The 20,210-nt window shown below is 42.4% G+C and overlaps 1 protein-coding gene across 3 annotated transcripts in view; it reads left to right on the top strand.

The window, feature by feature from the left end:
* Positions 1–20,210, top strand: part of npas2 (neuronal PAS domain protein 2) — a 70,211-nt gene that overhangs the window by 14,256 nt on the left and 35,745 nt on the right. Inside the window, exons 1-2 of one of the 3 annotated variants that reach the window (XM_014137491.2) lie at positions 14,504–15,101; positions 19,990–20,194. In XM_014137491.2, the coding sequence (XP_013992966.1) occupies positions 20,139–20,194 (56 nt within the window). In that variant the 5' untranslated portion in view covers positions 14,504–15,101; positions 19,990–20,138. Of the gene's footprint in view, positions 1–14,503; positions 15,102–19,989; positions 20,195–20,210 lie in introns of those variants that run through there. The other 2 variants (XM_014137489.2, XM_014137490.2) reach the window with 2 other exon arrangements.

The raw sequence follows: 20,210 nt of genomic DNA, 5'->3' as shown, positions 1-20,210 counted from the left end.
CTAGGGCATGACAAGACACTTAATTGCTTTACCTTTTATGTTCCTTTCTCCCGGTTGTTCAAATATGATTAATGTTTTGTGTGTCAGCATCTTGCTTCAGAGAATCCATAGAAATGAGTTAGAGGAAATGGCATAATGTTTCTCATGGCATTGTTTTTCCCCATAGCACAGTAAGCTTGTGGGGGGGTTACTGTAAGTAGATGACCTGGAATCCTCAAACATACTGTGATCAGTGCAGCTTGTTCATGCGATCATGGAAGTGTCCTCCCACATAATGAGTCTAGTTCATTTAGAGGTGAATTTACTTTTTAATCCCTGACCGGGTGCAAGACAGGGATGCCTTCTGTATTTCTGGGCTATTATTTTTTTCTGGAGTGTCTATTCTCATGTCTGGCTGTGATAATTCTGGCTTGCCAGGCTTTACTGGAGTCTCCCAAGGCAAAAGGTCACAGTCAAGGGTTGGGTGTGGCTACACTGGTGCTCTCAGAGGAAGACAGTTTGGTTTCACAATCTGAGTAGGCCCAGCCCTTCAGATCTTGTTCTCAGGGTGTTGGTTGTGCGTCTATTACTGACGTAATCATTTGTTTGTGTTACGGAATACTACAATGTACAGACGGTTCGTGGATTGTCTGAGGCGCCACTCCCTGAATATTAAATAAATTAGCAAATGTCTAAGTCACTGTACAGTTGAGCTGTGCTTCCCAAATGTTTTCACTCATGCCACACCTGAAAGCCCCTACCTCTCTGCCAACCCCTTGTACCCCACAGTTTAGGAACCACTGCAGTAGAGTGTAGGTCTGACAACTCCCTGGTATGAACTAGAAAAAGTATTTACACCTGTTCATACATTTTAATGGATCAGGATACTGTAAATGTAATTTTTACAGGTTATAAACTTTTACTCACGTGAGTTCAAAAGTCAGAACTGTGCAAATTCTGTGTACACATGTCAAGAGTGAGACATATATATGGCTGACTGGTTATCTTAAGCAGTTTCTGGTGAAAAGCATTGGCATTCCCAGACCAGACTAGAGGGAGGATAGGGAGATGTGCTAAACTCTTACACAATGAGGAAAATGAGATAGCAATTGACAGGAATAGGATCATATTTTTCCTGGGTAGTTTGCTTTCACTCTCAAAGCTGTTCCAGTGTGCTTTGCTTCCAACTGTATCAGCTGCACCTCTTAAATGTATGTGGTTTATTATAATGATGGTGACGATGATGATACTTTGTCAGCCTAAAGTATCTCTTCAGGGTATTGTAACATAATCAGGGCCTTTCTGCAGCCAAGAATTGAATGAATGATGTAACCTCCTCTCAGAGCTTGTGTGCACAAAGTGTGAGCTGCATGGTCCTTCCACCCGTGCCCTAGAATCATGACCTACATATCTGCTCACACACCGCTTTAGGTAATTGTCATCATGTAGGCCGCAAAGATCACGTCTTTTGCTCCTGAGCGGGACGGTTTAAGAGGCCTGATGATTTATTTATTTTGTGGTGTATGCTTAGCAGTTTGTTAAACTGTAATAAATGTCTGAAATCTATGTAGTGTAATAGTGAAGAAGTATTTAATAAAAAATAAAAAAATCTTTACCAAGCTACATAAATAATAATATTTCGTTTTTAAGTTGAGTATTATTCAAACGGTCACTTTTTAAATAAATGCAATAAAGCAGAGTCTATTGAATGTTGGTATAAATTATTTAACTTGTGTTTATTCCCCTGGTAGATTTAAAGTAATTGATAAGTTGCGAAGACATTTGCTTTAGGCCCAGTTCATAATGAAACCCTTTGATTAATTGATTTACCTGATGTTCATTTATAAATTCTAACATTTGTACAGGGACTCTATTAGCTCGCTCTCTGAATTATTGTTGAATCTGAACATGTCTTAATTGATTGAACTAGATTAGTACAATCAAACATCTCCGAATAAGGCATTCCTTAGAGTTATCTGAATTATATAGGGGCGGCAGGTAGCTTAGCTGTTAAGAGCATTTGGCCTGTAACTGAAAGGCTGCTGGTTTGATTCCCCTGAGCCGGCTAGGTGAAACGTCTGTCGATGTGCCCTTGAGCAAGGCACTTTATCTTAATTGCTCCTAAAGTCACTCTGGATAAGAGTGTCTACTATAATCTATGGTTTTGCTGTTACCAATAGATTATTTATGAATATTCACCTTTGGATGTATATTTTTTGTCACCTAATGATTGTTCATTTCTTGGTCAATGACTATATTCATGTCACTCATCATTTTGAAGATAACAAATACATTGATTGCATGCTTTGTAGGCTGCTTGTTTACTTATTGTAAGGTCCATTAGTGTCAAATGCAGTTTATGCTTGTCACGCCCTGACCTTAGAGATCCTTATTATTCTCTATGTTTGGTTAGGTCAGGGTGTGACTCGGGTGGGGAATATCTTTGTTTTGTATTTCTATGTTGGCCTGATATGGTTCCCAATCAGAGGCAGCTGTCATTCATTGTCTCTGAATGGGGATCATATTTAGGCAGACTTTTCTCACTGGGTTTTTGTGGGATCTTGTTTTTGTATCGCTACTGTGAAGCCTGCAGAACTTTACATTCGTTTTGTATTTTTCTTTGTTTTGTTAGGTGTTCATCTATTAAAAGTAAGATGTACGCTTACCACGCGGTACCTTGGTCTCATTCTTCAGACGAATGTGACAGAAGATCCCACCAAAAACAGACCAAGCAGCGTGGTCAGGAGGAGTGGACATGGGAGGATATCCTGGACGGCAAAGGATGCTGGACGTGGGAGGAGATCCTGGCCGGAAGGGATCGCCTCCCATGGGAACAGGTGGAAGCAGCGAGGGAGGAACGGCGACGAGACAGGGAGTCACGGCTACGACGGAAGCCCGAGAGGCAGCTCGGGGGGGGGGGGGGCACACGGAGAGATTGGCGCAGTCAGGGTTTAGACCTGAGCCAACTCCCCGTGCTTACCGTGGGGAGCGTGTGACCAGTCAGGCACCGTGTAATGCGGTGTGCATTCACAGCCCGGTGCTCTCGTTGCCGGCTCCCCGCATTTGCCGTGCTAGAGTGGGCATTCAGCCAGGACGGATTGGGCCGGCTCAGCGCTCCTGGTCTCCGGTGCGTCTCTTCGGCCCAGGATATCCTGCGCCGGCTCTGCGCACTGTGTCTCCGGTGCACCTTCACAGCCCAGTGCGTCCTGTGCCAGCGCCCCGCATTTGCCAGGTGAATGTAAGCATCCAGCCAGGACGGGTTGTGCCAGCTCTACGCTCGAGACCTCCAGTGCGCCTCCACGGCCCAGTGTATCCGGTGCCTGCCCCACGCACCCGGCCTCCAGTGCGTCTCTCCAGCCTGGTACGCCCTGTGCCTGTTCCACGCACCCGGCCTCCAGTGCGTCTCTCCAGCCTGGTACGCCCTGTGCCGGCTCCACGCACGAAGCCTCCAGTGATGATCCATGGCACGAAGCCTCCAGTGATGATCCATGGCACGAAGCCTCCAGTGATGATCCATGGCACGAAGCCTCCAGTGATGATCCATGGCACGAAGCCTCCAGTGATGATCCATGGCACGAAGCCTCCAGTGATGATCCATGGCACGAAGCCTGCAGTGGTGATCCATGGCACGGAGCCTGCAGTGGTGATCCATGGCCCGGAGCCTGCAGTGGTGATCCATGGCCCGGAGCCTGCAGTGGTGATCCATGGCCCGGAGCCTGCAGTGGTGATCCATGGCACGGAGCCTGTAGTGATGATCCATGGCACGAAGCCTCTAGAGGCGGTCTGCAGTCCAGAGCCTCCAGCGGCGGTCTGCAGTCCAGAGCCTCCAGCGACGGTCTGCAGTCCGGAGTTTACAGGGGGGGGTTCCTAGCCTGGAATTCCCGACGACGATCTATGGTCGTCGTCGGGCGACGATCCCTGCACCAGAGACGCCACTGAAGTGGGGGGAGCCTCAAACGGAGCGGGGTTTGCGTCCCGCACCGGAGCCTCCACCGAGAGTAGATGCCCACCCGGACCCTCCCCTATAGGTTCAGGTTTGCGGCCGGAGTTCGCACCTTTGGGGGGGGGGGGTACTGTCACGTCCTGACCTTAGAGATCCTTATTATTCTCTGTTTGGTTAGGTCAGGGTGTGACTCGGGTGGGAAATATCTATGTTTTGTATTTCGATGTTGGCCTGATATGGTTCCCAATCAGAGGCAGCTGTCATTCGTTGTCTCTGATTGGGAATCATATTTAGGCAGCCTTTTCTCACTGGGTTTTTGTGGGATCTTGTTTTTGTATAGCTACTTTGAAGCCTGCAGAACTTTACGTTTGGTTTGTATTTTTCTTTGTTTTGTTCGGTGTTCATCTATTAAAAGTAAGATGTACGCTTACCACGCTGCACCTTGGTCTCATTCTTCAGACGAACGTGACAATGCTTAAGCAAACCATCCAGTTACTTTCTGTTAAGCTGCATGATAAGATCAGATATCCTAATTTTATCTCGATGTGGAATATGTGAACATACTGAGCATACTCAGTTCATGCATGCATGGCATGAAATGAATTCTGAGGTACAGTCTGGATTTGATTTGTGATTTTTAGACCAGTAAGCTGCTCTCCACTCACATGATACCTGCTGCCTCAAGGCTTCCAAAGGTGTCTCATTTGGAAACATTGTCTACACAATACATCTCAGACGGTCATAAGGACAGGATGACCTTTTGCCAGATGAGATGTCGACATGGGACGATTCATTTTGCAAAGAAAGAAAAGCTATGATAAACAATGTTAAGCCTTGTGAACATCAATTACATTAAATATTTATCAACAATTTACTCTTAGTTTTGCCAACAATGATGATGAGGCTACATTTAAAAGGTTTAGGTTAGGATTGCATCAGGCTTTAGAAAGCCAATCCTCAGTAGATGGCTAGTCCTCAGTAGATGGCTAGTCCTCAGTAGATAGCTAGTCCTCAGTAGAAAGCCAGTCCTCAGTAGATAGCCAGTCCTCAGGAGAAAGCCAGTCCTCAGGAGAAAGCCAGTCCTCAGGAGAAAGCCAGTCCTCAGGAGAAAGCCAGTCCTCAGGAGAAAGCCAGTCCTCAGGAGAAAGCCAGTCCTCAGGAGAAAGCCAGTCCTCAGGAGAAAGCCAGTCCTCAGGAGAAAGCCGGTCCTCAGGAGAAAGCCGGTCCAACTGCGTTGGCTGATGGAAAAGAGAGGACCGCATGCGTTTCCACCACACAATGTTTCCATGGGAACACAGAGAGAACCGAAGTACCACAGCCTGATACATTTTATTTTATTTAACTTTTATTTTGGCAGGGATCATGCAGATGAGCCCAGTAATTAATGACAGTCAGTGCTTCAAATGACGACTGTGATGACATCACGACACCAGCGTCACAGATGACTGCTAAAGGCAGTTTGGCTCAACATCTCATTAATTGCAATGTTAAAAGACACTCTTTTTTTTCGAAGATCTGAGGGTAACAGCTGGGCTTTAGGTACAGGGGAGTGACACACGCTGCAGTCCCTCAATTTATTACGTAGAAGGGGACCATTTATGAACACTGAGTGTCATCCATTTATCCAATCGCCTGACCTACATAACAGATGAACTAATCTCTACGTAGGCGGATGGTGAATAATGCAGTAAAATGTGGGTGATCTTTATGAATCATAAATGCCTCAGACTTGTTGGTCGCTGGCATAGGACAGTTATTTCAGTGTGATACAGCATCATCATCCTGGAATCAGTTCACTCTGGGATCATCATGCAATAAGGGTACATTTTTGACAAGCATGAGTGAATGTTTTTTTAGGTTTTACTCAGATAACCTTATTTCAAACAAAACTATGGTCAATATACACTACATGGCCAAAAGGATGTGGACACCCCTTCAAATGAGTGAATTTGGCTATTTCAGCCACACCCATTACTGACAGGTGTATAAAATCCAGCACACAGCCATGCAATCTCCATAAACAAACATTACCAGTAGAATGTCCTGTACTGAAGAGCTCAGTGACTTTAAACATGGCATCATCATAGGATGCCACCTTTCAAACACGTCAGGTCGCTCTGGATGGGAGTCTGTTAGATGACTGAATGTAATGTAAATCAAATCAAATCAAATGTATTTATATAGCCCTTCGTACATCATCAGCTGATATCTCAAAGTGCTGTACAGAAACCCAGCCTAAAACCCCAAACAGCAAGCAAAGCATGTGAAAGAAGCACGGTGGCTAGGAAAAACTCCCTAGGAAAAACTCCCTAGAAAGGCCAAAAACCTAGGAAGAAACCTAGAGAGGAACCAGGCTATGAGGGGTGGCCAGTCCTCTTCTGGCTGTGCAGGGTGGATAATATAACAGAACATGGTCAAGATGTTAAAATGTTCATAAATGACCAGCATGGTCAAATAATAATAATCATAGTAGTTGTCGAGGGTGCAACAAGCACGTCCGGTGAACAGGTCAGGGTTCCATAGCCGCAGGCAGAACAGTTGAAACTGGAGCAGCAGCACGGCCAGGTGGACAAGGGACAGCAAGGAGTCATCATACCAGGTAGTCCTGAGGCATGGTCCTAGGGCTCAGGTCCTCCGAGAGAAAGACAGAAAGAGAGAATTAGAGAGAGCATATTTAAATTCACACAGGACACCGGATAAGACAAGAGAAATACTCCAGATGTAACAGACTGACCCTAGCCCCCCGACACATAAACTACTGCAGCATAAATACTGGAGGCTGAGACAGGAGGGATCAGAAGACACTGTGGCCCCATCCGATGATACCCCCGGACAGGGCCAAACAGGCAGGATATAACCCCACCCACTTTGCCAAAGCACAGCCCCCACACCACTAGAGGGATGTCTCCAACCACCAACTTACCGTCCTAAGACAAATGCTGGACAGCTTCACTGCAAGTAGATTCTATGTTTTAATATTCAATAAAAATAAAATAAACAAAAAAATGGTTCACCGTGTGCCATGCCAAATGTCAGCTGGAGTGGTGTAAAGCTTGCCGCCGTTGGACACTGGAGCAGTAGAAACGTGTTCTCTGGAGCAATGAATCACGCTTCACCATCTGGCAGTCCGACGGACCAATCTGGGTTTGGTGGATGCAAGGAGAAGGCTACTTGCCCGAATGCATAGTGCCAACTGTAAAGTTTGGTGGAGGAGGAATAATGGTCTGGAGCTGTTTTTCATGGTTCGGGCTAGGCCCCTTAGTTCCAGTGAAGGGAAATCTTAACACTACAGGATGCAGTGACATTCTAAACGATTCTGTGCTTCCAACTTTGTGGAAACAGTTTGTGGAAGGACCTTTCCTGTTTCAGCATGACAATGCCCCGTGCACAAAGCGAGGTCCATACAGAAATGGTTTGTCGAGGTTGGTGTGGAAGAACTGGACTGACCTGCACAGAGCCCTGACCTAAACCCCATCGAGTACCTTTGGGATCAATTGGAATGCTGACTGTGAGGCCTAATCGCCCAACATCAGTGCCCCTACTTCACTAATGCTCTTGTGGCTGAATGGAAGCAAGTCCCCACAGCAATGTTCCAACATCTAGTGTTAAGCATCCCCAGAAGAGTGGAGACTGTTATAGTAGCAAAGGGGGGACTAAGTCAATATTTATGATTTTGGAATGAGATGTTCGACGAGCAGGTGTCCACATACTTTTGGTTATGTAGTGTTTTTGAATAATGCTGATTTAAAAACTGGCCCCATCAACACCAATACGGGCACATTTTTATATCTAATAAAATATATATAATTACAATGATGGCATCATGGTTAATTGTAAGATCAATAATTTTCCTAATCTAATGGATAACTATAATTCATTATCACAAATGCTTGCAAAATAGCAAGGGTAAAGTCAGCAATATTATTTGCCATATGAGTAAATTAGTCTGTTATACTGTATGCAGATGAATGAAACCACATGCACAACAACTTTTTAAAGGGTACTGTAATTAATGAAACATACTTGCAATTAATTATATTCCCTTGATATTAATTAAGCATGGGACTCTGAAAATAGTTATATTTCTTTAATTATGCCTTTGAGCAGCGTTGTTTTCGACGGACCTGTAAGAACAGTGGTTAATGAGTTAACTGTCAGTCATTTCTTTCACTACTCAGAGATTATATGGAAAGCAATTGCTGTAGCCGGTAACACAAATGCTCTTCACAGCCTGCAAGCCTCTGATTTAATTGAGCTGTCATTTGTGTTTTCCGTGTGATAAAAAAGTGTCACATAGTTAAATTCAAAACAGGTCACCTTAATTATAGGCTCCTACATTGTTTAATTAGTTTGAGACTTTCCTCATCTCCTTTTATACAATAGACTCACATGTAAATGTTCATTTGTCATTCATCATGAGCTAGGCCTAGTGTAGCTTACGGCTTTAATGAAAGAACATTAGTCTGATAATAAAGCAAATTAGTAGACAGAGAGAGGGAGAGAAAATTGTAGGTTGTTCATAACTGTAGCCTTGCTTATTATGGTCTATGACGCAAGTGTGTAGATGCAAGTGGCATACATATACAGTATGTAAGGTGTACTAGGTTATAAAAGTAAGGGCAAAATTCCTTATTTCAGGTTAGGATTATGTCTTGAACTAGACAAATAGGAGGTGGTGTGTCTCTGTGTCTCTGACTGAATGATTGTTGAAGGGAAATCAGGCATCTAAAACCTGCCAGAATTTCTGCATCAACTTGCATTTTGTCATTACGAGATTAAGAGTTATTATTGTTATTTTTTTTATTTATTTTTATTTCACCTTTATTTAACCAGGTAGGCAAGTTGAGAACAAGTTCTCATTTACAATTGCGACCTGGCCAAGATAAAGCAAAGCAGTTCGACACAAACAACAACACAGAGTTACACATGGAGTAAAACAAACATACAGTCAATAATACAGTAGAAAAATAAGTCTATATACAAAGTGAGCAAATGAGATGAGATAAGGGAGGTAAAGGCCAAAAAGGCCATGGTGGCAAAGTAAATACAATATAGCAAGTAAAACACTGGAATGGTAGATTTGTAGTGGAAGAAAGTGCAAAGTAGAAATATAAATAATGGGGTGCAAAGGAGCAAAATAAATACAGTAGGGGAAGAGGTAGTTGTTTGGGCTAAATAATAGATGGGCTATGTACAGGTGCAGTGATCTGTGAGCTGCTCTGACAGCTGGTGCTTAAAGATAGTGAGGGAGATAAGTGTTTCCAGTTTCAGAGATTTTTGTAGTTCGTTCCTGTCATTGGCAGCAGAGAAATGGAAAGAGAGACGGCCGAAGGAGGAATTGGCTTTGGGGGTGACCAGAGAGATATACCTGCTGGAGCGCGTGCTACAGGTGGGTGCTGCTATGGTGACCAGTGAGCTGAGATAAGGGGGGACTTTACCTAGCAGGGTCTTGTAGATGACCTGGAGCCAGTGGGTTTGGCGACGAGTATGAAGCGAGGGCCAGCCAACGAGAGCGTACAGGTCGCAGTGGTGGGTAGTATATGGGGCTTTGGTGACAAAACGGATGGCACTGTGATAGACTGCATCCAGTTTATTGAGTAGGGTATTGGAGGCTATTTTGTAAATGACATCGCCAAAGTCGAGGATCGGTAGGATGGTCAGTTTTACGAGGGTATGTTTGGCAGCATGAGTGAAGGATGCTTTGTTGCGAAATAGGAAGCTAAGTCTAGATTTAACTTTGGATTGGAGATGTTTGATGTGAGTCTGGAAGGAGAGCTTACAGTCTAACCAGACACCTAGGTATTTGTAGTTGTCCACATATTCTAAGTAAGAACTGTCCAGAGTAGTGATGCTGGACGGGCGGGCAGGTGCGGGCAGCGATCGGTTGAAGAGCATGCATTTAGTTTTACTTGCATTTAAGAGCAGTTGGAGGCCACGGAAGGAGAGTTGTATGGCATTGAAGCTCGTCTGGAGGGTTGTTAACACAGCGTCCAAAGAAGGGCCAGAAGTATACAGAATGGTGTCGTCTGCGTAGAGGTGGATCAGAGACTCACCAGCAGCAAGAGTGACATCATTGATGTATACAGAGAAAAGAGAGAGAATTGAACCCTGTGGCACCCCCATAGAGACTACCAGAGGCCCAGACAACAGGCCCTCCGATTTGACACATTGAACTCAATCAGAGAAGTAGTTGGTGAACCAGGCGAGGCAATCATTTGAGAAACCAAGGCTATTGAGTCTGCCGATGAGGATGTGGTGATTGACAGAGTCGAAAGCCTTGGCCAGGTCAATGAATACGGCAGCACAGTATTGTTTCTTATCAATGGCGGTTACGATATCATTTAGGACCTTGAGCATGACTGAGGTGCACCCATGACCAGCTCTGAAACCAGATTGCATAGAGGAGAAGGTGTGGTGGGATTCGAAATGGTCGGTAATCTGTTTGTTGACTTGGCTTTCGAAGACCTTAGAAAGGCAGGGTAGGATAGATATAGGTCTGTAGCAGTTTGGGTCAAGAGTGTCCCCTCCTTTGAAGAGGGGGATGACAGCAGCTGCTTTCCAATCTTTGGGAATCTCAGACGACATGAGAGGTTGAACAGGCTAGTAATAGGGGTTGCAACAATTTCGGCAGATAATTTTAGAAAGAAAGGGTCCAGATTGTCTAGCCCGGCTGATTTGTAGGGGTCCAGATTTTGCAGCTCTTTCAGAACATCAGCAACTGCAATAGGCAAAAGTCTATAAAATATAATTAAATAGAATAAAACAGGACATTATGTCATGATTATTTAGATACACAGGACATGGCAATGGAGGAGACAAAACGAAAGAGCTGATTGTGGACTTCAGGAAACAGCAGAGAGAGCACGCTCCTATGCACATCGATGGGACCGCAGTGGAGAAGGTGGAAAGCTTCAAGTTCCTCGGCGTACGCATCACTGACAATCTGAAATGGTCCACACAGACAGTGTGGTGAAGAAGGAGCAACAGCGCCTCTTCAACCTCAGGAGGCTGAAGAAATTCGGCTTGGCCCCTAAGACCCTCACAAACTTTTACAGATGCACAATTGAGAACATCCTGTCGGGCTGTATCACCGCCTGGTACGGCAACTGCACCGCCCACAACCGCAGGGCTCTCCAGAGGCCCAACGCGTCACCGGGGGCACACTGCCTGTCCTCACAGCACCCAATGTCACAGGAAGGCCAAAAAGATAATCAAGGACATCAACCACCCGTACCACGGCCTGTTCACCCCGCTATCCTCCAGAAGGCGAGGTCAGTACAGGTGCATCGAAGCTGGGACCGAGACTGAAAAACAGCTTCTATCTCAAGGCCGTCAGACTGTGAAATAGCTATCACTAGCCGGCTACCGCCCGCTTACTCAACCCTGCACCTTAGAGGCTGCTGCCTTATATACATAGACATGGAATCACTGGCCACTTTAATAATGGAACACCAGTCACTTTAATAATGTTTACATACTGCTTTACTCATCTAATATGTATATACTGTATTCTATTCTACTGTATTTTAGTGAATGCCACTTCGACATTGCTCATCCTAATATTTATATAATTCTGAATTCCATTCCTTTACTTTTAGATTTGTGTGACTTGTTAAATACTACTGCATTGTTGGAGCTAGGAACAAGCAATTCGCTACACCCGCACTAACATCTGCTAAATATGTGTATGTGACCAATAAAATGTGATTTGATTACAGAAGAGAGAGCATGTCTTGCCATCAGTGAGTGAAGAAGTGACTCCCCTGGTGTGAATGTGCATACTAAGTACTAAGGGACTTTTGAATCTGATTTTGCTCTATCAGTTTGACTATTGCTGGCATTGAAAACCAAGCCTTGTATTATCCAGCTTGTGCTTCACAGTATTTCCAAAGGTCTCAAAAGGAAAGAAACAGTCCTGTTTTGTATCCAGTATGAGTTCGTAGACAGGTCTTGGAGCTGAAGCCTGTATAGAAAGAACATATTTCCACCCCTGAGACTTTAGCTGCAGACATTGTACATTTTTGTACAGGAAGCTTATGGCTGTAATTAGGTATTCATTTACTGACAAGTTTAAAGTTGAAACGTGTATGTGTCCTGATGTTCAATTTCTCAGACAAACAACAAAATACGTTTTTATTGCAGCCAGTTAGGTAGTTACAGCTGTTATGGCTTGGGAAGCCTTCTCATTCATATGATTGTCATTTCATGAGGAGGTTGTCGAAAGCTGTGTGTTGTGGACTAAATGTCACCTGGACCCCGGCAACAAATGCAAATTGTAAGTTGTCTAGTTTAAAAAATAAATATAAAATACAGATGAGTGATTCAAATTATTTTGATGCTACAGAAAAAACTGTGGAACAGGTCTATGGGAACAGACTTAACCTAGGACAGAAAGGTGGTTTAATGAATTTGAATATCATTGTTAAATTGAGAGCGTATGTGATACAGTTCTTAGACTGGGTGTGACTCAGTTGTGATTGGCATGAGTAGTCCTTCCATCTGTCATGTCCCTCACAGGTGGCTGCATGTGTGTGATATATCACTGCATGTATGTGTACAGTAGCCTGCATTTTGTGTATGTGTACAGTAGCCTGCGTTTTGATATTCATAAAGCATTGAGTAACATGTGTTTGTTAATAGATAAGAGCAGCTTCCAAACACATGTATTGATATATCAATATTTCCAGTGTAGCGGAAGTGAACAAGTGAGGCTGGTGGTGAAGGGACATTTCATGCACAGGGTATTCATGGGACTGGACACTGACCTTACTGAATAATGTTTTTGTTAAAAAAATACAGGAGAGTATGTAGAATCTGATTATGTGTGTCACCATGTGTGCACTGTAAATGTGGGTTTGTGTGTGGTTGTGACAGTTTATCAGATCTTGGGCTATTTCCCATAGCTGGGTTGTGTATATACAGTATCTCAACGGAGAAAGCATCCGAGCGAACAAAATATACAGTATCTCAACGGAGAAAGCATCCGAGCGAACAAAACAGCGCCCCTCTGTTTCTGTATGTGTAGGCCATCTATCTGATGTGGTCTGGTCATAAAGAGTATGACGTTGTTGCTGCCAGTAGCATTGAATGCAAGAGAAGCCAGTGAGCATTTGGTTTCCCTTGATTTAAAAAAGTATAAAATAATAGCCAATCATCATTGAGCTAAACTGAGTGAGCTCAATTCCACACCACAAACAAGTGTCAAGGGAAGCCAGTTTGGATTTGGCATCACTCCTATTAAATAGAAATACATCATCGATAGAAACAACTTGAATTGCTGCATATTGTTGTGTTGTTGTCCTCCAGTGGCTAGCTAGCTAGCTAGCTAAAATGGTCCCTTTCCTAAATTAGCCATGGATGGAGACTGGGATTTGGACTTGTGGTTTTACTAAATTCTCCGTACTGGCCAATGATTATACCGGCGATTCTGATCCAAGCATAAAATACATTGTGCCCCTGGACTGAGAGGATGGAAGTTCAATATGTAGCTAGATGTAGAAGCCTTATGTTAACTATCTAACGTTGCCCATGAAAGAAAGTTAGGCTAGTGAGCAAGCATTTTAGCCAGGTAGCCTAGGACAACAACAAAAATAAAAGTGTGTACTGTATGACAGAGTCATAGACCATTTCATCAACGTGAAAGAGAGGAGGATGGCATTGGCGTTTCTCTACAAGTAGGGTGAGTCAACGTGTTTTTTCTACTTGTACGAACACACACACACACACACACACACACACACACACACACACACACACACACAAATCAGAACCATGGACAGCAACATCATACTGTATTTAGCTTATGTTGATTGAACTAAATAGTTTTTGCTATATTTTAGTTGTCATTGTATTAGACTAAGCAAATGTCATTTGATGTTGAAATGTTGAAGTTGAAATGGTGCTGGAATAGTGGAGGCAGCTCCTGTTTTCTTTGCAACTTGCAGTAACTCTCTGTGGTTCTAAATCAATAGTTGTTTAGTAGTCAGAACATTTCGGAAACGTGAACTTTCTTGACCATGCTGTCGGTCATGTAACTCTTTGTTACATGCAATATGCTTTGTGGACTTCACCGGACAGTGGTTGCTCTCCGGTTTTGTAAAGAAACAAAGATGTGGATTTATTCTGCCACTGGGTCTCCTTGTTGTCTCGGCCTTAGGCCTTTATATCTCGGCCTTAGGCCTTTATATCACAGTGGCAAGGCATATGAACTAACAGGCTATAGACCAAACAATGCAATTATGACATGTTGTAATATGGCTTTTTTTCTGTCTTGTAGCTCTATTGCAGTTGGGGCAAGATATTTTATTAGAATAGGCCTAAGAATTGTGAAAATAATTTCCCCTTGTACAGTATGTTGGCCTACTGCAAAGACTGGTAAAATGTCATTCATCTTCATCTCAGAACTTTTCAGGATCAAATTGTAATTACAATATTTGATAGACAACCTAACCTGATTTGTCACCATGTCATGAATTGCCAGCCTACAGGCTACATGAAACAGGTAACACGAAGGTGAGGCCTCGATTGTAGACGTCATTAGCAACATTACTATAAACGTTATTACAGTGATCGGGAGCCAAACCCATTGACAGCAAACCTCGAACTTATCAGAGATAGTACATGTCCCGCTCTCTACCCCACGATGTTGGCTACAACGAACTCGGCACTGAAATTAATACAGACGTTCGAATTCAGAATAATGTGACCTAAATGCCATTCAAGTGTTAGTATTATCCGAACTATTATTTTTCTCACTATGTATACTCCTAGTCGTGTGTTGTACAGCCGGTTGCTAATGATGTCCTTAGCTAAGTATTGAGCTACCGACTGACCTACTTTCCCTGTTCGCAGCGGCTCAGTCCTGTTTACAAGGGACTGCCAACGGAGGTTGAGTGGTAGATGAAAACAGACAGAGCATAGACCTGAAAACGATTACTTCCAAAATCTTGTACAGTGTATGGTACCGAATAGGGATTGTTACATGAATCGGATTTCGAATAATACTTACATACTACGTATGTATGCAATAATTGATGGTCTTTTCGCGATGCGTTTGTGGTGAGTCAAGCTTAGGATAGCCTACTTGGCTCAGTGAATTGCACAGTAGGCTATGTTGGAAAATGAGTACCGACAAAAGTAAAGTATGGATCTTTATGTCAACTAAAGTGTTGTTTTCAAGGTATGTAAAATGTTTATGTCCTTTGCATTTTTTGTCACTCTAGTCTTGTGATAATGAAAACGTTTACCGGTTGGTTTTGCTTCCATTTTGGATGAAAAGATCTGTAGGCTACTGCTTCTGACGGTGTCAAAATACAAATAAAGTAGGCTATTATCAATGTTAATTTATATGCATTATATGTCGTTTTCATAGAGAATTGTTATATGTCCTTTTGTGTATTCCCCAACGTAGTTATCCATTTTCTTAAAAGGCTCCATGACAGTTCAGCTCACGGGTAGCCTATAGATTTACAAGTAGAGTGTGTCCTTGCAAGTGTATGAGTTGTCTGTTTTGAGAAACATCGTTTTAAAACCATGTTTACGTTGATTAGAACATAGTGCTTTTGGCACTTGCATGGTAACTGATTGGTTGAGGAGGCTTAGTGCCTCTGGTCAATTGATCAAGTGAGGAGTCTTGAAATTATTTAAATGATGTATTTTGGGAACTTCCAGTAAGGCAAGCTCTAGATCTAGCTCAATGCCTTGGTCAGTGACTTGTCGTCTGAGAAGGAGTCTGTAATATAAATGTACCTACAATTGCTGTACAATACTTCATGTAAATGTTACATTTGCAAATATTTCAATTTTGATGAATTTTCACATCATGATTTCAAAGGTTTGACATCTGTCATTTGACATTTCCATATAGTAATTTGGCTTCTTCTGTCAGCAGCCTGAGTAGATGGGTAGCTAAGTAGGCCTAGTTTATGAAACCATATGAATTAATTATCTGCCAATGTAATTTTCCCCCCCAGTTTAGTCATGGGACATTATTATTTCTTCACCTCAGTGGATGTTGGTTGGAGGAGAAGGTCAGTGAGTGCGTGAGATGTCCCTCCCATTGTTTGGCTTAGGGAGCCAATGGAGGTGAATCTCTCTGATGTTGTTTCCTTTTCACTCAAGACAGGGTTTAGTTAGTTGACAAGTTTAATCATGGAGAAGCACATTGATCCAGGAAGTAAAGTCAAAGATGAATCCTCTTTCCAGATTGATGGTTGTCACTAGTTAGTACAGTCACAAAGTCAGAGGCTATATTGTAAAAATAAATGAAAACAAAAATAAGCTTTTTGGTATTCATTTAAGGTTAGGCTTAGGCATAAGGTTAGCAGTGTGGTTAAGGTTAGGGTTTGGGTTAGGTTTAAAGTCAGAATTTAAGAAAATAAATTGTAGAAATACTATGCAGGGTTTAGCCATAATGATGACTTTTGTAGCTGTGGTAACTATTGACGACCCAGATTGATTGGCGGTATTGGTTTGTAAAGGCAAAATGAATAAGTACTCTATGATAAGAAATGATCATGAACCAGAAAAAACCCTGGGCAAATTATGTTGTGTTTAAAAATAACATTTGGCACCATATAGGCTAGTTCTACATTTATCACAAATCATGACCAAGTTGAGGTGTTTTGACATTTCAAATTACACTAATTCAAGATTTAAATATTACAGTAAAGGTGGTACAAGAATCCTCCTTAGTTGAGGAGTAAATTATGGCTTTGAATCTATTATTCATGAGGCCACGTAGGCTTGTCCAAAAACAAAGCTGAAGACAAGTAGAAAATATGAGCCTAATATAATTTAGACCGGGGTAATGTAGATTGGGGAAAACACTGGCATTACATATCACAGAAACATCACATTATGATTGGTTTGTGTTGAGAGTCAAGTACAATCAAATCACCCCCTCGACCCTTAAAGTATATCATCAGCCTGAAACACTTAATGTCATATGTGTTTAGTCTCACATTCTCTTTTCCTTTTTTCACCGTATGTGTCACTGACACTTCAGCCTAGATTTAATAACCTTATGCCATCTTTGGCTACCTCTCACCTCTCATGGAATTACATCCTTGATGAAGACTTAAATAAGTCACTTTTTTAAATGAAAGGGTTCAGATCTATGACCAGCAGCTCCCGCCCAAACCATTCTCAGCAGTGATATCTAGACAGGTTTAAGAGTTAAAAGATTGTAAGATTAAAGATGGCTGCTTCAATAGAAATTATAGCTCTCTGAATACATTACATTTAGCAGACGCTCTTATCCAGAGCGACTTACAGTAGTGAATATATACATTTCATTTTCATTTCATGCATTTTTTTTTTTGTACTGTACCCCCGTGGGAATCGAACCCACAACCTTGGCGTTGCACACACCATGCTCTACCAACTGAGCCACAGGGAAGGCCAATACCATTGAATGTGTGGGTGTCTGTGTCTGTGTGAAGGTGAACCATTGACAGTGTGAATATGCTATTGCATGGCTTTTCATTAAAGGGAAACGTCACAATTAGAAACACTTATCTTTCTCCATCTTTTTACTACGAAACATAGATACGCACCATTTTCACATGTGTTGATGTTGGGGGTGGTGCTGGAAATGATGAAGTTGAAAATTGTGATGTTTCTCTTTAAGGAAACAACCTGAAATACGTAGTTATTGATTAATTATTTGACACAGGCATGAGGTAAAGTCGAGACTTGATTGAAAAACCCCTCAACAACAAAAGGGAAGATTAAAGCTGAAGTAGGTATCAATTGTGCCTAAAATATAATCTTTGAGTTAAGCGAACCCTCTGAGTAATGAAAGGAGCCATAATAAAGATTTATTGTGCATAATCTTATTGGGCATGGTGACAAGCAGCAGGCACCATCAAGAAACCATTTTCATGTCAATGTCATAAATACCATAAAGTGTTTTGGTTAATTTGTTGAGCTTTGAAATGTATTATGAGAAAAAAATATGTTTTTTTTATGGCTCATCATTTTATCACAGTTTACAACTCTTATTGGATTTTCCTTTCAGTTTTCCTCACATGAGCGCATGGATTTCATTTAGATGAAGAGAGCTATGTGAAATGTAATATCCATGTTGGCCCCTTCTCAGGCCGCTTCTGTATGTCAGTCAGTGGGCGTATGGAATAAGAACTGGGTCTCGGCCCAATGGAAATGGGCACAGAGTCACCATTCTCAGACATACTGAACCGCAATGAACGGAAAATGGCCACCAACTGTCATAATTACACAGACATAATATATATATTTTAAACATTTCCAGCCCACAGACCTCTATTCTTTTAATTGGAGTAAAGGAAAGAATGATGTGTTGTTCCCCCACTCAAGATTATTGGAAAGATTTTTTGCATGGAATACTATCTTGGTGTAAGAGTGGATGCATTTGATCTTGGTTCATTGGTTTCATTTAATTTGATCGAAAAGGTTGGTGCCTGCTGTAGTTTACTACATCTGAAAGTGGAAGATGGAAAAGGAGGGTATCTCAGATTTTAAAGAAGGGAAAGGGGGATACCTAGTCAGTTGCATAACTGAATGCATTAAACAGAAATGTGCCTCCTGCATTAAACCCAACCCCTCTGAATCAGAGAGGTGCAGGGGGCTGTCTTAATCAACATCCATGTCATCAGCACATGGGGAGCAGGTGTTGTTGGGGGGTTAACTGCCTTGCTAAAGGGCAGAACAGCAGATTTTTCCACCTTGCCAGCTCAAGGATTTGAACCAGTAACCTCTAAATTACTAGCCCAATCCTCTTAACCTCTAGGCTATGATTCAGACACTGCAGACCTGAAGCTAAGATGAAAGGGGTTCAATCATGGGGCTTAATAGTACATGGCTAATGAACTCTTTCATCTGACCTCAACATGTCAATCACATTCCTCTCGTTTAAACACATGGTTAATGGTTCCTCCTCGGATGTATTTGATTTGATGGCTTCTGATTTACTTTTCTATTAGGGTTACATTTGCAAATGGACAAAGGCTGTTTGAATTCCCAGAGGTGTTTTCTCAAGTTTTTCTTTATATTTCGTGATGGGTTGAATGAGGTAACTCTTCCATTCTCTTTGTTAACAAAAGAGGTGTCTCTGCCTCTGGGATTTTTCTAGGTCAGTAGAGCTCCTCCCGCACGTAATGCTGCGTCCTCTGTGTTGAATTGCTGTATCCAGGTGGTAATTTATGTTTACCACACTTCCTTTAATACATGCTGTTCACTGTTGGAAATCATGGCTTATGAATCACAATGAATAATTGTTTTTTTCTGGTAATGTGTTCAATCACTGATATTATATTCAGTGAGATATGCACAGGATCTGGGTTGATAAATAATAGTTCTCCTTGAGGTAGTCTGTTGTATTTTACAATAAACAGAATACTTTTGTATGCATTTATTGTTGTTGTTTTTCACAAGCATAGCTGTTGCACCCTCTACAACCACTGTGATTATTATTATTATTATTATTATTATTATTATTTGACCCTGCTGGTCATCTAATGAACGTTTGAACATCTTGGCCATGAACTGTTATAGTCTCCACCCGGCACAGCCAGAAAAGGACTGGCCACCCCTCAGAGCCTGGTTCCTCTCTAGGTTTCTTCCTAGGTTCCTACCTTTCTAGGGAGTTTTTCCTAGCCACCGTGCTTCTACATCTGCTTCTACATCTGCATTGCTTGCTGTTTGGAGTTTTAGGCTGGGTTTCTGTATAGCACTTTGAGATATCAGCTGATGTAAGAAGGGCTTTATAAATACATTTGATTGATTTAGCTCCAATGAAAGCTCAGAAGGAAGCATTAAAAAGTACACCTGTTCAGAATAGATTTGGAAATAGGATGACTTTCAAGTAGGTTTTGGGACTTGCTTGAGTGTGAATAAGAAAATACTGAGGGGCAGTACTGTTGCTGGGCATAATACAGCTATGACACTTGAATTAAACTACTGCAGATTAATTAAGATACATTCGATAATTATCGACTGTATGTGTAATTGACATAGATATGCCATAACTACAGTAGACTTCCCCCCCTTTAATTGAAGCCCACTTTCTGTCTTATTATCCTTCCCAGGTTTTTGTATTTCTGTGGCGGACTCCAGGAGGAGGAGGTGTGCAGCAGCAGCAGGTGATCACTAGATTTTTCCTGGGAGTTTCAGTGCAGCTAGCGCGAATGGGATACATCAGACTTCAGATAGGGCCTGGCTGGGAGAGGGAGTAAGTATGGACAACCTTTCCGACTTTGGGTCCCTATGTCCGTCTAGCCGGAGGGAATGGGAGTGAGTATCTAGGCTA

The sequence above is a fragment of the Salmo salar genome, chromosome ssa13 (assembly GCF_905237065.1).
Source record: "Salmo salar chromosome ssa13, Ssal_v3.1, whole genome shotgun sequence".
NCBI classification, from domain to species: Eukaryota; Metazoa; Chordata; class Actinopteri; order Salmoniformes; family Salmonidae; genus Salmo; species Salmo salar.
The sequence above is the reverse complement of the archived record's forward strand: the minus strand, read 5'-3'. Positions and strand labels throughout refer to the sequence as shown.